This window comes from Polistes fuscatus, unplaced genomic scaffold (genome assembly GCF_010416935.1).
Source record: "Polistes fuscatus isolate 324 unplaced genomic scaffold, CU_Pfus_HIC Scaffold14, whole genome shotgun sequence".
Taxonomy (NCBI): Eukaryota; Metazoa; Arthropoda; class Insecta; order Hymenoptera; family Vespidae; genus Polistes; species Polistes fuscatus.
This window is the reverse complement of record NW_025113042.1, coordinates 4,464,692-4,482,421: the sequence shown is the minus strand read 5'-3', so window position 1 is coordinate 4,482,421 and position 17,730 is coordinate 4,464,692. Positions and strand designations below refer to the sequence as shown.

Sequence of the window (17,730 nt, the reverse complement as noted above, 5' to 3'; positions counted from 1 at the left end):
GTTGAAATATAATAGAAGTTATTACGAAGTTCAACGATCATTTGTGTGCATTCGTGAATGTAACGACGGTGTTTACGGCAATCGTCTCTCGATAAGTTTTCCTCTTAGTTGGGATAAAGAATTTTCTTTTTTCTGTAAAGAATCAAAAATGAGTAACGATGGAGAAAGGGGGAAATACAAGTCACCGGATGGCTCTAAACTGTGGGAATATTTAGCAGTTTTTGTTTGTAAGGATTTCTTGAAAATCGTGTTTGTACAAATCATCGAGATCAAAAGTGGAATTCATGTTAATTCGAAAAATATTTTAGGTAATCTGTTGAGTTTGTCCATTGGTATAGTGTTAGGATGGAATGCACCAGCCGTTGTATTCTTCCTATCACCGGATTCACCAATTTATTTTACTAGCTCAGATATCTCAACTTTAACGGCTGTTATGTCAGCTGGCAATATGTTAGGACCAATAGTCATTGTGCTTTTAATTGATAGAATTGGAAGAAAATATACTGTATTGTTAAGTGGTCTACCACTCATCGTTAGTTGGAGTATGATCATGATGGCGAAAAGCATATTGGTAAGTTTGATATTTTTATTTGTTATAAAGTTAAAGTATCTTAAATGAGAATTTCACCATATTAGACGTTTTTTGTTAGAGCGATATTAGTACAAAGTTACATATACCTATATACATTGAATCTTAATTTAGAATAATAAAGAAAACGTACCATAGCAATTATTTTTCGAATTATCTTGTATAAATTTTAGTTGTCACATTTACAATTTATTTACTCATCACGTAGAAGTCAGATAAGATAAGTAGTTTTTGGCTAAGCAATTATTCGTAAGAAAGTGTTTCATATTTCTCTTACTTTTTAAATGTTTTTAGGTGATGAATGTGGCTAGGTTTATTTCTGGGATCTCTCTTGGAGTCGGCTTAATCGCAGCTATATCATACTGTGGTGAAATATCTTCAGCAAAGACGCGAGGTGTTAACTTATCGACATTGGCTATAATGTTCACGATTGGTATCTTAATGTCTTATATAATAGTGCCATATCTGTCGATGACAAAATCAGCTGGTATATTTCTATTCCTGTCGATTTGTTTCGTTGTTCTATTTTCATTTATGCCAGAATCGCCCTATTATTTGGCGATGAGAGGAAGAACCGAGGGAGCTGAAGAGGTATTAGAAAAATTACGAGGTAAGACTGATGTATCTGAAGAATTAGCATTGGTTTTGGAATCCTCAGTGACATGGGAAAATAAAAAATCAACTACTTGGACCATACTGAAAGATATATTAATGATCAAAGGACATAGACGAGCCTTATTTTGCATTTTTCTCATAATCATAATTATGCAATGCGGTGGTTTCGTTATGATGATCACGTACGGACAGTTGATCTTTCACGAAACAGCAAGTACAATTTCTGATTACACAGCGAACGTAATTGTTGGTATTGCACTAGTGTTATCTTCCATTCTTACAATTTTATTAGTTGACAAATTAGGTCGTAAACCATTTATCTTTGTATCCGGTATCATGATTGGCCTTTGCACTCTAACCATGGCCGTTTATTTTTATGCGAAAGATTATCTTCTCATAGATATGTCATCGAACATTCTTGTATCATTAGTTGCACCCATTTTATTGGTATTCTTCGGTAACGCTGGTTTTTCTAATATATTGTTCATCACGACTTCCGAGATATTTGCTATAGAAGTCAAAGCGATTAGTTCTTGTATAAGCGCAATTTTTAATGGTTTATTATCGACCACCGTTAACAAACTTTATATTCATATTGCGATAACTTTAAATTATGGTTATGCTTATCCCTTTTTTGGATTTTGTCTCATCACCTGGCTTACTACAGCTTTGTTGCTTAGTTTATTACCGGAAACCAAAGGCAAGACTTTTCAAGAAATACAAAGAGAATTTCAAAGTTGAAAGTACAATCAATTTTTGTGTTACGATCATTCGTTAATACGCTTGTTAGCATGATTAATTAAACGATGAGTTTTTGAAACACGTAATCATGATCCTGTTGCTTCCGATGACGTGGTAAGTTTTGAAATCGTGACTCGAAAATCGAAAATCCTATTTAATCTTTTTGTAAACGTCTGGAGTTTTAACTGATATTTGAAGATTTCGCGAGGAAGAATCTTGTATGTAAATACAATATGTTTGTTCATGCTGTAAGCGCGTGGATAATAAACTTTTTAATATACGTAATGTTCATCATTGTTAATGTATTGGAATTGTTGTAAATAATTTAATAGTTTAGTCGAGTAATTCTTGAATTCATTGCCAAGCAAAGATCTCTTTTGCTTGTTTGCATTTATTTTTAATCGTTAGATAAAGGAGTTAGCTCCGATCTCTTACGAACGATAATCACTATTCAGTCTTAAAGACATTGCTATTGGCAGAACCATTAGTGGTTGGAATTAGTTTTTCTTTCTGTGTAGATACAGCCTGTGGGAAAGCTATAAACAGAAACCACTGTCTACTTATCTTACTTTGTAGGAGTAGATTAACAGTTTCCTTTCGTTCGCGGAATCCTTTGTTTCGTAAGTATGAAATCCGGTTGATATTTCTAAAGCACGAAATGCAATGTCGTCTTCTTCTTTTGAACATTAAAGGTACCACCACAATTGGTAAGACGATAGGTTGTACAATTTTTAATGAAAATTCTGCATTCAACGTTACTGTCATTTAACTATATGATCATTTTAATTATAAATATTATTTTATTATTATATCAAAGTCATAATATATATTGCAATGTATTACTAAGGGCCAAATGTGATTCTGAAATTATAAAATTAATTATATTCAATTAAAAAATAATTTTTTGATCATTATTTGCGTTCAATAATAAAAGATATAACTTTAATTCCAAATTGAATGTTTAATCAATTCGTAGGTTTAGTGTTAACGTTTGAAAGTATAATACAGGAGAAGATTATGAAGCTCGTTAATAGGAATAGACATACAGATCGTGTCGATGAGGAAACGTGAGGTTGGAGTATCGGCTTAAGAGCGTGATCGAGCGAATCGCTCTCAACTTTGCGGCTAGATCCATAGATGTAACGTCCCTGTCATCACAAAGCTCAAAGCGTATTCTGGATGAACAAACACAGATATCCGTCTATGCATTCACCGGGCCTATGGACTGACCAATACCAACCAACTCTGGTGCCTTGTCCTCTGGCAAATAGAGTCCACACTATGCATGCAATTGTATCATCGAACCAAACACACTAACTACCCCTGACACACAAACAAACACGTTCTGTAAATAGATACGCATACCTGCGAATTCAAAGACATAAACCTATCCAGTTTCCAAGGATTTTCGTTGCATCTCAAAAAAACAAAAAAATAACAAAGAAAAAAGAAAGAAAAAAAGAAAATCTTGCAATATTTTTTTGACAATTTTACACTGTGTAACTAATTAAAAGAAAGAATTTAATGACGACATCCATATATGATTTTATTGCATCCCTGTTGTGATTATATTAATAAACTGTCGATTAGAACTTTTATCTTTGATTTGTTCAATAGTAACACAGATTTCTAGTCTTTTCTCTCTCTCTCTCTCTCTCTCTCTGTTAAATAATATCTATGCATGAATGTTCACTTCCTCTCTTTATTGTCGGAATAAAATTTCTAAACCTGGGAATCAGAATTCAAAAGGGACAATTTGAAAATCTAAGCAATCAAATGTTTGAATCGTTGGTGGACGCGCGCGCTCGATCGTATTATTCGATTGAAGTTCCAAGCGTGATACGATAGTCGGAAGTTAAGTTCCATTGGTTGGTCCTTTATTGGGATTAAATTCCCTGTAACACAGTGGCCACCCGTTTACGAACACTCCGGCGCGTCAGAGCTTGTTAAAACGTTTCTGCGGTTGTAAGTAAAGCACGAAAGCAATTAGCTCTCATTTGCAATTTGCAGTGCTGTTTGATTTAGACTACGGTTCCATGCTAGTATGCGAGACTACACACATATAAAGTGCGAACATGTGCATATATACAAGTATATATATTCATGAATTGAAGAAACGAATGAAAACAGATTGCGTATACGCACAAAATCAGTTCTCATTCTTGGACAATTTTTAGTATTATCATTTATTTAAATATTCAGATATGAAAGATAACGGAATGTAATCAATTCGGTCAAGGAAAAAGTTTCGTATTTTTCTTTTTAATTACTCTATGATATTCCACTTTTCAAATGCACGCAGGTATTGCTAAATTCGATTAATATTTCTTTTTTTAAATTATTTCAGATGATAGTTGTATATAAAAATAAAATAAAATTAAATTATAGACAATATATATATACATTTATATTAGCTATCAAAATCATATTACAATACAATGGAGGTAATACCATACTATTCCAAAATTCCGGAGAGACAATATCGTATTATTCTCAAATTCTGAAGACAATACCATAATACTCCAAGGAAGAGAGCTTTCGCATATCAATTGGATAGTTTTATTCAAAGAATAATCAAAAAGAGAGCTCTACGCGAAATAACAGAACTTGCTCGAATATTGATCCTTACAAAAATTCATCTAATACCATTAAATGGAATGACAAATTTCGAAAGTAAATGCTATGATATGATATATTTAGTAAAAATTCAAAAAAGTTAAATGTTCTCGTTTAGTATCCAGCACACCGAGTCTGATAGGAAGAAAAAAAAATTGCTGCAATTTGGACAATACGAAGGAAGAATTGTTGGGCTTCATTCTTGTTATAGAAGAAAGTCTTTCTGCCTTTATTCTCTACCTGGTAATATGTTTATGGCGGATGTGTACCGACAAAATTGTATGAGAAATTTACATTGCGCTGCACCGTCAAACTTTTGAGTCCGATAACTTCTTCCAGCAAACTCTCCCTAGCATAACTCTCTTTCTTTCTCTTTTTCTCTCTCGAATGGCAAAACGAATAGGAAAAGTTGGTAGCATTCAGAAAAAATTTCTTGCCGTGATACCAATTCACTCCTGGTTTTCTCATTTCTTTTTCTTCTTCTTCTCCTTTTTTTTCTTTTTTATTTTGCTAGTACAAATTCGAATTCTTGATGTGACGTAATTTTGGAATTCCATTATAAGAATATTTTTCGATTCCGAAAACATATTCAAATGCATGATATTACGATCCTGTTATATCCGACAGCGAGAAATTCATAACATTTATATTCATGATACTCTGTGGACCTCTAAAGTAAGAAATCAAATTGTATTAGATTGTCCCATAAGTTTTTTCCGCGATATGCTATGTATGACTTCGAGCTGGCTATCTTTGTAGACATGCAGGCTTATCTATTGTCCATTTATGGCATCGATTTCGGTCGTACAGCTCTTTCAAAGTACGTTTCGTTTGTGACAAAGTCTCTTTTCAAATCTTTTCTTACGCCGTTTAACATGGATAGCCAAAAGAAGCATTTACGATATGTTATGTAGAGAGAATTTAGTATATAAAGAGTTATGTATTATGTAAAGAGAATTTACCTCCGTCATTTACTTTGGTTAATTAATTCTTTAGTTAATTTTACGACCCTCACTCCACCTCTTACCGCATTCACCTTTCTTCCGGTATATATTTATTTTTTATTTATTTTTTTTTAATAGAAAAAGTCGTATTGATTTTCAATATTTCTTCTGGTACCTCGATCGTGTCCCCATTTACCGATCTTCCCGATATTTTACATGCAACGCGATAGATAACGAAGTACGCGGTCTAAAAACCGTCGAGCTTCGGCTATCGTAAATCACAGGGGAAACTCGAATTATACGAGATCCTCTCGGGTAAGCGCGGATTGACCTGAAAAGTAGTGCGAAGAACGTTCATGGTAATAAAATTTTCTATCGTTCAAGAGCGAATATTTAACGCACGACCAACTCTTGATTTGAAATATTCAAAAGGAATCCAACAAAAAGAGAAAACCGTTTAAAGATGGTTACGAAAAAGAAACGGGAAGGAAAGAGGGAAATAAAAAGAAGGAGAAGAGAAAAAATGAATTTAACCCTCCTTAATTCAATTGTTTGTAGGTTCTGTATGAAAAAATGTTTCAGATATACGCTACTTTTATAAAAAAAAAATGTAGATTCGTCATAATATGCACCTCTTTAAAATCAGGTAATTCTTTTGTATTAGCAATTTTGTTCCAAATTGTCTCGTTTTTTCGTAATAAGTGGTATTTTAATTACGTCCTTAATATAAAATTACTTAAAATCAAGAATTACTCAGAGTAGCAATATTTGAAAAATAAATTGACTATATGTATACACCCCACTTAATTGTGTAACTTCAAATATATAGAATATTTGTGGAGGGTTAAGAGACACGAATTAGTCTGCTAGTGAGTATGTGTTATACGACGGAAATAGCAGAATTTAAAGAGAACGCAAGTCCTAATAAAAGTTTTTACGATCACGAAACTCGTCGAGTATAATCGAAATGTTCGTCCACTTTTCGTAAAAGGCCGTACGAAATTGCGAGGTAATTAAGCGGCAGTATTGTCGAGCGAGAAAGTTTTATTGGTTGTAGCGCGTCCTTTCTCTAACATGCACATATACACATATAGCTAGACGGCACTTATTTAGTTCATCGTTGTTAGAAAATCTCGGGTCGGATTAAAAGTCGTAAATTATATTTTACCTTTTATTAGCTGCCATTGTAAAAATCTCTCAATGGAGAAAAGTTTTTCAAAAGATCTATATATACGTGTATCGAAACGACTTTACTTACGACAATTTGATACCTTCTTGATCTAGCTTTTTATTACATAGACATTTATTTGCTCTGAGTTCAGATGTTAATTACTTCTAATTCTCTTTTTGTTAACGATCGTGTAAGATTAAAATTCTCGAAAAGTTTTAATTAGGGAAATTACTGGTAAACTTGGTACTTTGGGTATTTCAATACCTGATTTTATCTTGAAATGCAGAATATTATTTGATCCTTCTGGTACTCAAGTACTTTGAAATATATACGGACAAATAAATAAAATAAATAAAATATACAAATCTGATAGATTTAAGGCGACATTGATATTCAAGGATTAACACGGTTCCGACAATTATTCTTTCAAGTTGTTTGCTATTTTTTTAGTTTGGACTAATAGAACAGTAATGGACATCGACAAAAATTGGACAACTTACAATACTTGATAGGTTTGATAGTAAGAATTTTAGTTCCAACGTGATATGAAAACGATCAAAAATCTTTCTCAAAGTAAGTGTTTTATCCCGATGGAAAACGACGTGGATGGAAGGAGAATGGATTTTGATTTAGCATAAAACTTTGGAACGGAACGTTTCCATACCGTTGGATGGATTACCGATCGAGAAAATCGGATTATTTGCAGTAAAACAAATCGTTGTAGCTAGCTTGCAAAGGACCTCGACTCTAGCGTTCATATCGATCATGGTATTTGGAAGTAAGCTGGATTAAAGCCACTTATCCAACCGCAATACGCCATCAAGCTACTCGATACTTGTGCGATAAGCCTATCATTATGACGAATTTCTCAGAGATTCTCTATCGCAAATTTGTTATACTTGAAAGAAAGAAGAAAATATAAGAATGTTTCGAGGATTGAAATTAATGTTCCTTTACATCCACGAAAATAAGTATTAATATTTTTTGGTTCGAGGGTCCGCTTTTCAAGAAAAAGTAGTGTGTCCGAATTATTTGGTTATTATTTTATTATTAAAGAATTCCTACGATTAAGGGTTTAATGAGGAACGGAAAGTAAAAGAAAAACAAAAGAGGTTAAAGAAGAAAAGGTTGAAGTAAAGGTTAAGGATTAAAAGTCCGATATGGTTTATCAGACTGTAATGGCATAACAGTACTTGAGTTTCGTACTCATTTTTTCTTCTTTCTCTTTTAGAAAAGGCTTGAACTTTGCCCTTTTTTCCTCAAAAGTTTCTTCGCGCGGATGGTAATAATTAATAGCTTTTGCTTTTTTTCCCTTCTTTTTTCTTTTTCCTTTATTTTTTTTTTCTTCACTTTGACGAAGGAAGAAAAGTTCTCCTTCGTTTTTCCGATATTGCGTGTTCCAGTGTTAAAAGCATCCCTCGCGCTATTGATTTTAAGGTTTTTCTTTTTCTACTGTACCATAGTTTAAAATATTTTTGTAATCAATTTTATTCAAGAAATACCCATACCATATTTTAAATAAGATTGTTTGCTACTTAACGTTTTCATTTAGTCGAAATAAAAAATCTATTTTTAAATAATTTAATTGCAGTACATAATTCTATCGACGAATGATCGAGGAATTCACTCGTTAAATATATTAGTATGAAAATTTCAAATCATATTACGATAAAGAGATAGAAAGCCGAGTGCAACGAAGTAGATTTTGAATATTTCATTGTTTCATTTTGTTCCATTGTTTCTCATCTATATGTTACCTACAAACAATACTATCAAATACTAACACTTTGTGTAAAATCAGTACGAAGTGATAAAATGACTGATAGGAAGGGAAACTCGATAGAATAGGAAAAGGTACGATCATCCTTCTCCTCCTACCTCTACAATCATTACGAATTAATAGATACAAGTGTAGATGAATTCGTAAATGGAAAGCCGAGTATTCGAGGATTATCAATTTAACTGATTGGGAAATGTATTAAAATTTTACGATGATGTTTGACATCGTAACATTAAAGCTTATATTCATGAAGTGTACAACGCTGATAGCTTGTAATACATATGAATTAATTTATTAGATTAGTGCTAAAATAATATGTGCATTTGAAATAGCGAATTTAATTACATATGTGAGTTGACATAGTTTAATTATTTAGATATCATGTTTAAACAAAAACAATAATATAAAGAAAAATTAATAGTGCAAATTACATCCTTTACAATGATATATTACGTGATTACAATTAACACAATTGGCGTCAAACTAACAATAATGAAAGCTGCAATTATTTTTGCACCAATCAAATATTTATTAGAGGGATGAATTTATCAACGTGTGTAGGAAGCAAGGCAACGCGCAAGGTTGCGTTGGAAATTTTATGTTTCGAAATGGGGAACATTTATCATGCAAGTGCAAACACACGTTTCCAACGTTAACAACAATTCATTGAATTATTCTATTCGAGGCAAACTACTTCGTTCGATAATCCATTACAGTTCCGAGATAGGGTTATAGGTATTCTCAAATAAATTGATCACTTTTATCGAGCTCGCACAGTTACGCGCGTTTATAATTACCGTTTCATTAAATGGGACTGACTAATGTAAGAGACCCAGAACGAATATGAAGACAAAGTTTGGAAAAAAAAGAAAAACAAAATGAGAATGAGAATGAGGGAGAGAAAGAAAAAAATGTAGAGATAAATATATCATTAGTAAAACACAAAATTCATAGAAATTACCTAACACAGTAGTCTCTCTCGTTATACGATTCAACATAATGGAAGAGAAAAGAGAGAAAAAGAAGAAAAGAAAAAAAGAAAAAGAAAGATATAGTTATGCAACGATCGAATCGGAAGAACGTTCATATGTAAAAAAATCAATGACCATCCGAGTCGAAGAAGGACATGCAACTCTCGCATTAATAGAAGTAATAATTTCCCTCCGGTACCATTCCTAATGATCGTGCTCAGGAAGCGATACCTTTTCTACATCATACAGTATATTTACCCTGGTTTAAAGATACTCTTTAAAGTTGAACCATACAGCAATGGCAATACAAACCGCAGTGACGACTGAATTAAATATCGGTAACTTGGCTTTGACATCTTTTTTAGTATTATATGAATTGCTGGTTAATACATTTCTTAGCACATTGAAAAAAGAGAAGATTTTATTAGAAAAATAATAAGAAATTAGTAAATACTTATTGTTATTATATATACAATACTTGTGTATTGTTTTAATAAAGATAAATCACACATATGCGTGGGATTGTACATTTCCATACACCTATGGGGAAGAACTCCTAGCGTAGTTTTTTTTAAATAGCTCCACATGTAAGAATTATTAATTCTATAATTAGAATAATATTAGTACGAAAAATCCAAACATTTTTTAAATAAATTTCTTTTGTGCGATGTAGTAACTGTAAAGATATAAAAGTTATTAAAAAACATTATAAAGTAATTAGTTTCTGTATATTAAATGGATAGAAGGAACTAAGGAAAGGGGTAAAAGAATATGGTATTAATTGGGAAGTTAAAAAAAACTAATTACAATTATAATGTTTATGGTAAGCGGTCTTTGGCTAGATTTTACTTGCAATGGAATGTTTAACATATTTTTTATATGTTAAACATTATACTGAAAGTAAAATACCATTGCCCAGGTCTAACCACGAGGAGGTAACCGCTTCTGAAGACCCGGGATGTGCATCCTGAAGATGTCCCCATCCGACGACCTAAGTCGAAACCCATAGAAAATGAAAACCCTGAGAACGTTTTTTACGGAGCCCCAATCTTAGGCCCCACCCTAAGAGTTTTATTCGGAAAATCCTTGCAATTACTATGGAGAATAAAAAGAAAAGTTTAAATACTGAATAAGAAAATGAAACCGAGGAAGTGCATCTGAATAAAATTCAAGTAACATCGGTAATTTTATTTGGAAACTAATATACTTTAATATAATTTCGATAAATACGCATACGGAGATTACAATTAATGAATATTTTATACATAATAATTGTCAATCTACTTAAAATATAGTATTATAAAAATAAATGCATATAATTTTTGGTTGATCCATGGCATCTGTAAAAATAAAGAAAATACATTAAAAATAACTATCATACATGTGCAATGCTACGAGGAAATCAATAAATGGATTAAAATACTTCATTTATATTGAGAAATAATTATTTTATTTTACCGTTTACCATTACTCTGTCCTCTTCTAGTCATCTTCTAATCCACTTTCCTCTCCTCTTGGACGGAATGGTTATATGAAACAATAAACTGATTAAAAATATTCATTTACTTATAAAAATAATTATTTTTTACTACCATTTACCATAACTTAGTCCACTTCTGGTCCATCTTCTAATCCACATCCCCTTCCTCTTGGTCGGAATTGTTATCTGAAACAATAAACGAATTAAAAAAGTTCATTTACTTATAGAAATAATTATATTCTACTACAATTTACCATAACTCAGTCCTCCTAAGGTTCGTTTCCTTCTTCTCTTGGACGGAATTTGGCATCATAGTTTATCCTGCAAAGAAAATATTAAAAGGAATAGGAAAAGAATAGGGAAAATTAGAACTTTTGAGGTGGAACTTTTCGCGATTTTTGTTTTAAGTGGTTTCCCCCCGATCGGACTAATCCACTGACTCTAATTTTTTTTACGAGAAACCTAGGCTTCACGCAACGATCGACCATTACTCTAACAGCAGACGGTTGAGGCCTGACTAACGGATAGTGACCGAATCGCCAACGCGTGTCGCTTCAGTCCCTATGCTAAATGCATATCTATGCATACCAAATCGCGAATAAAAAAAAAACGCATCCTAAAAATATATATTACGAGGAACCTAGGCTTCACAAGTCGACCGACCATCGTGCCAACGGCAGGACCGGTGAGGCCTGACTAACGGATAGCGACCGAATCGACTATGTGTCGCTTCGGTGCCTATGCTAAATGCATACTTTATGCATATCAAATCGCGAAAAAAAAGGAAATCTAAAAGTTGTTCCACCTCAAAAGTTAAGTAAACTCACTTGAATGCATGCTAATTCACGTGAACATACTTAATATAAAGGAAAAGAAAGAAAGTGAAAGAAATAGGGAAGGTATGATGATTGGTGGGGGAAATTAAAGGTAAGGAATACCTGTAAAAATATAAGAATTATTAAAGAAACATTATAAAGTAATTAGTTTCTGTATATTAAATGGATAGAAGGAACTAAGGAAAGGGGTAAAAGAATATGGTATTAATTGGGAAGTTAAAAGAAACTAATTACAATTATAATGTTTAAAGTAAGCGGTCTTTGGCTAGATTTTACTTGCAATGAAATGTTTAACATATAAAATATGTTAAACATTATACTGAAAGAAAAATACCATTGCCCAGGTCTAACCACGAGGAGGTAACCGCTTCTGAAGACCCGGGATGTGCATCCTGAAGATGTCCCCATCCGACGACCTAAGTCGAAACCCATAGAAAATGAAAATTCCGAGAAAAAAAATTCTTGAAATTATTAACGAGAATGATGAGAAAAGAGGAATACCAAATAAAAAAATGATAAAAGAGGAGTAAAAAATGAATAAAATAGAAATTATATGACACCTGTGAACAAATGAAATACACTAAAAATAATTATCACACGCGTGCGATGCTAAAACGAGAAGAATAAATCGATAAAAATTATACATTTAAATATACATTTTATTATACAATTAATTTCACAAATAATTATCTTATACTATACTTTATTATAACTATGTCCTCTTCTTGTCCTCGTGTGGTCCTCGGCTGGTCCTCGTGCTGGTCCTCGTGCTGGTCCTCGTGCTGTCCTGGTGTGGTCCTCCCCCTGTGTAACCTGAAACCAAAAAAAATAAAAAGGGAAAGAAGTGGAAAGAAGTGGAAAAGTAGGCTTTTTAAAGTGAAACTTTTTACGTTTTTTTTTTAAGTGGTTTCCCACCGGTTGGACTAATCCACTGACTCTAATATATATTACGAGAAACCTACGCTACACGTACAGTTTGCCGACCGGTACTATATTTACTGCAAGCTTGAGGAACCGAATCCCTGGGCCCGTCTTACTAATAGCGGTGGTAGACATCCCATACAATGCAGTTTCAGTTCCTATGCTACGTGCATATCTATGCATATCAAAACGCGAATTAAAACGCGATAAAAAGTAATATATACGACGAGGAACTTAGACTTCACGCAACGAGTCGGGTACCTCGACCAGTTGAGTGTCGCTTCGGTCCCTATGCTAAATGCATCGATGCACACCAAATCGCGAAGTTAAAAATATCGGTAATAATAATATATATTACGAGGAACTTCCACGTCACGCAACCAATTGGGTACGTGTAGCTTCGGTTCCTATGCTAAATGCATCGATGCATACCAAAACGCGAATTAAAACCCGATAAAAGTAATATATACGACGAGGAACTTACACTTCACGCAACCAATTGGGTACGTGAAGCTTCGGTTCCTATGCTAAATGCATGTATGCTTGCAAAGTCGCGAGTTAAAAAGAGCAAAGTAAAAAAAAAAAAATAAAAAAAAAAAGATAGGGCGTTTCACTTTAAAAAGCTAAGGGTAGGACATGATTCTATCCCTGGGAGAAAGATAGAATCAAGGCTCGCGTGGGCAGGGTCGCATCCCTGAAGTAAATTCCGTCTTAGCAAATGGCGCCCTTTGCGAAGAAGAAATCTACCCGCTACCCATTGAGGCCTTGACTGAAAAATATAAGAAGACGAAACGGGAGACGAACCTGAAAAAGAAAACATTATGCAGAAGTCGTTAACGTATCATAGTACTTCATATTCGTAATCATAATTATTAAGAAACATTATAAGGTAATTAGTTTCCATAAATGAAATGGATAAAAGGAACCAAGGAAAAAGGAAGAAGGATATGATATTAATTAGGGATTTATAAGAAACTAATTACAATTATAATGTTTATGGCAAGCGGTCTTTGGCTAGATTTTACTTGCAATGGAATGTTTAACATATTTTATATGTTAAACATTATATTGAAAGTAAAATACCATTGCCCAGGTCTAACCACGAGGAGGTAACCGCTTTTGAAGACCCGGGATGTGCATCCTGAAGATGTCCCCATCCGAATTAAATCGAAACCAAAGAAAATGGAAACCCCGAGAACGTTTTTCAATGCCCCACTCTTAGGCCCCACACTAAGAGTTTAATTCGGAAAATCCTTGCAATTATTATCAAGAATGAATAGAAAAGTGGAATAGCAAATATCAAAATGACAAAGGAGGAGTAAAACATGAATAGAATCGAAAAACATGGAACATATGAACAAATAAAATACATCAAAAATACATTAAAAGTTATTACTACATGCCTGCGATTCTAAAGGGAGGAGAATTAACAAATTAAAATTAAACATTAAATTATACATTAATATTTTATTATAACTAAGTTCTAGTCAGGTCCTCCTCTGGTTCTCCTCCTATTGAACCTGCAATAAAAAAAAACAAAGGGATAGGGAAAAAGAAGAAAAGTGGGCCTGGAAACGAACCTGAAAAAGAAAAGATAAGATTATTTTAAATTTGCAAAATGCAATGAATCATCCATAGGATCTATAAAAATTTGGACTGATCCATGGTACCTGTAAAAACATAAAATTGCATTAACAATGATTTTCCACACACATACATAAAACGAGAAATCCATCTGAAAAGAATTAAAGTAACATCGACGATTTTACTAAAAAGTAACACACTTTAGTATAATTATAATATAGAAACATACATAGATTATAAATTATGAATATTTTCAATTTAATAATATTGCAATCTAACTAAAAGAAAATACAATAAACATAAATGCATATAATTTTGTGCTTTTCTATGGTACCTGCAAAAACATAAAATTGCATTAATAATGATTATCCTCACACATGCATATAACGAGGAATGCATCTGAAAAGAATTAAAGTAACATCGATGATTTTACTAAAAAGTAACACACTTTAGTATAATTGCAATATAGACACATACATAGATTACAAATTATGAATATTTTCAATTTAATAATATTGCAATCTAACTAAAAGAAAGTACAATAAACATAAATGCATATAATTTTGTGCTTTTCTATGGTACCTGCAAAAACATAAAATTGCATTAATAATGATTATCCTCACACATGCATATAACGAGGAATGCATCTGAAAAGAATTAAAGTAACATCGATGATTTTACTAAAAGTAACACACTTTAGTATAATTGCAATATAGACACATACATAGATTACAAATTATGAATATTTTCAATTTAATAATATCGCAATCTACCTAAATTATAATACAATAAACATTAATGCATATAATTTTGTGCTTTTCTATGGTACCTGAAAAAATTATTATGTCATACCATCATTTACCATAACTCAGTCCTCATTTAATTCGTTTCTCCTTTCCCCTGGACGTAGTGTTCCATTGTCTCTATAATCCATCCTGCCAACAAAATATTTAAAAAAGGTTTGTTTGGTGTGGGTGGAATTTTAGGTAAGGACATGATTCTATCTTTGGAGGTAAGATAGAATCAAGGCTCGCGTGGGCAGGGTCGCATCCCTGAAGTAGATTCCTCCTTAACAAATGGCGCCCTTTGCGAAGGAGAAATCCACCCGCTACCCATTGAAAAAAATACTGGAAGTGAACCTGAAAAAGAAAAGAGAAAGATTAGTTTAGATTTGTAAAGATGCCATGAGCTATCCATGGTACCTGTAAAAATTTGAAGTGATCCATGGTACCTGTAAAAACAGGAAAGTGCATTAACAATGATCATCCTCACACATGCATATAACGAGGAATGCATCTGAAAAGAATTTAATTATTATCGATGATTTTACTGAAATCATAAAAAATATATTAAATTAAATATAAAAATAAATTCATATTAAATTTATTTTTTATTCAAAATACGTTAATAGAAGAGTAAGTAACAATTAAAATATTGTATGTGTATGTTTAAGCAATTACATATAATAGTAGAGAACAATACTTTGTTCTATAGAGCTTAAATAATTGTTAATTATTAGATAAAAATGTTTATTGTAATCTAAAGATGGGGATGTACTTTCTTCTGTATCTTCCTCGTCAAAATCTTCTGTTAGACTGATACATTGTCACATAAAAAAGTTTTTTTTATTGAATGTTGTTTAAATGGCTTTTCGAAAGTTTCTTATGTATGTAACGAGAAAAATAATTGTAATAAATAGAAATTAAAATTATATAACGTTCTCATTTTAATATTCTTTTAATCTTAATGTAATTGTTTAATATAATGTAAATTTTTTTAAACGTTTCCGTGCTGTGGTGACTTTGGAGGGGGAAATTTTAATTGAAAAGAATATTAAATTAAAATTGATTAATATTCAAAAATATGTTAATATGTATGTAATGCTTATACTAGTACATATATGTGGCTAAATAATATGAAATATAAAGAGAGTGCATTAGTACATTATAATAATTGTTAATTAATCGATAGAAGTGTCTATTGTTGTTAAAAAACTCGTAATATATGTTCGGAGCTCCGTCCTCTTCGAAATTCACCGTTGATCTGAGTAATTATCCTCTGTTAAAGTTTTTTTGGTGAAAGTTGTTTATGTGGCTTTCCGAAAATTGCGCATGTGTATAAAAGAAAATCAATAAAATTAATTAATAAAATTTAATATTATAACGCTCTCATTTTAATATTCTTTTATTTTTTGTATAATTGTTTAAACTAATGTACATTTGTTGTTACGTTCTTGCGCAGTGATGACTTCGAGGAGGTGGGGTAAAATTTGCATCTAATAAAATATCGGATAGAATTCTTTAATATTTAACATATGTTAATAAGTATGTAATATCTATACTAGTACATATATGTGTCTAAATGATATGAAATATAAAGAGAGTGCATTAGTACATTATAATAATTGTTAATTAATCGATAGAAGTGTCTATTGTTGTTAAAAAACTCGTAATATATGTTTGGAGCTCCGTCCTCTTCGAAATTCACCGTTGATCTGAGTAATTATCCTCTGTTAAAGTTTTTTTGGTGAAAGTTGTTTATGTGGCTTTCCGAAAGTTGCGCATGTGTATAAAAGAAAATCAATAAAATTAATCAATAAAATTTAACATTATAACGTTCTCGTTTTAATATTCTTTTATTTTTTATGTAATTATCTTAATGTTCCTGCGCAGTGAAGACTTCGAGGATAAAATTTAGCTGTAACATAAGAAAAGTGCATTAATGCATTTGATGCTAGTATCTATGCAATTTTTATGCAATTGTTTAAATAAGACTACACTATAAAGATGTAATTATGTATTAAAGATGTAACATGTAAAAATTAAATTACTTTCTATGGCATTTATTAACGTATATGTCAATGAAAAAAGAAAGTACATTTCTCTAAACAATTTTTAGATTTTCCAGAAAGAAAGAGCTTATTATCTATCCATTGCAACTGTGATTTAAAAAAGAGACCTGTGAAAACAAATATTATTCTAGCACTGTAAAAATAAAATGAATGAATCCAATGCAATCTCTTTTATACATCCGCAAATTTAATTTCAACAATTTTGGACTACACCCTGGTATCTGTAAATACATAAAAGTTATTAAAAAACATTATAAAGTAATTAGTTTCTGTATATTAAATGGATAGAAGGAACCAAGGAAAAAGGAATAAGGATATGATATTAATTGGGGATTTAAAAGAAACTAATTACATTTATAATGTTTAAAGTAAGCGGTCTTTGGCTAGATTTTACTTGCAATGGAATGTTTAACATATAAAATATGTTAAACATTATACTGAAAGTAAAATACCATTGCCCAGGTCTAACCACGAGGAGGTAACCGCTTCTGAAGACCCGGGATGTGCATCCGGAAGATGTCCCCATCCGACGACATAAGTCGAAACCATAGAAAATGAAAATCCCAAAAAGGGAATTCCTTGCAATTATTATCGAAAATTAAGAGAAAAATTTTAATACCACATATAACAA

General features: G+C 32.0%; 1 protein-coding gene and 1 long non-coding RNA gene across 2 annotated transcripts; one reads left to right on the top strand and one right to left on the bottom strand.

The window, feature by feature from the left end:
- The first annotated feature begins 148 nt into the window (after positions 1-148).
- LOC122514322 (facilitated trehalose transporter Tret1-like) lies at positions 149-2,003 on the top strand. The gene is made up of 2 exons (XM_043631052.1): positions 149-571; positions 884-2,003. The coding sequence occupies exons 1-2, from the start codon at positions 149-151 to the stop codon at positions 1,943-1,945; spliced, it is 1,485 nt and encodes a 494-aa protein (XP_043486987.1). The 3' UTR covers positions 1,946-2,003.
- Positions 2,004-10,728: 8,725 nt separating this feature from the next.
- On the bottom strand, positions 10,729-11,275 carry LOC122514155. Its single transcript, XR_006302968.1, has 3 exons — positions 11,162-11,275; positions 10,886-11,093; positions 10,729-10,767 (listed from the first exon to the last, which is right to left on the bottom strand). It is a non-coding gene; the product is annotated as an uncharacterized LOC122514155 (long non-coding RNA).
- Positions 11,276-17,730: the final 6,455 nt, after the last annotated feature.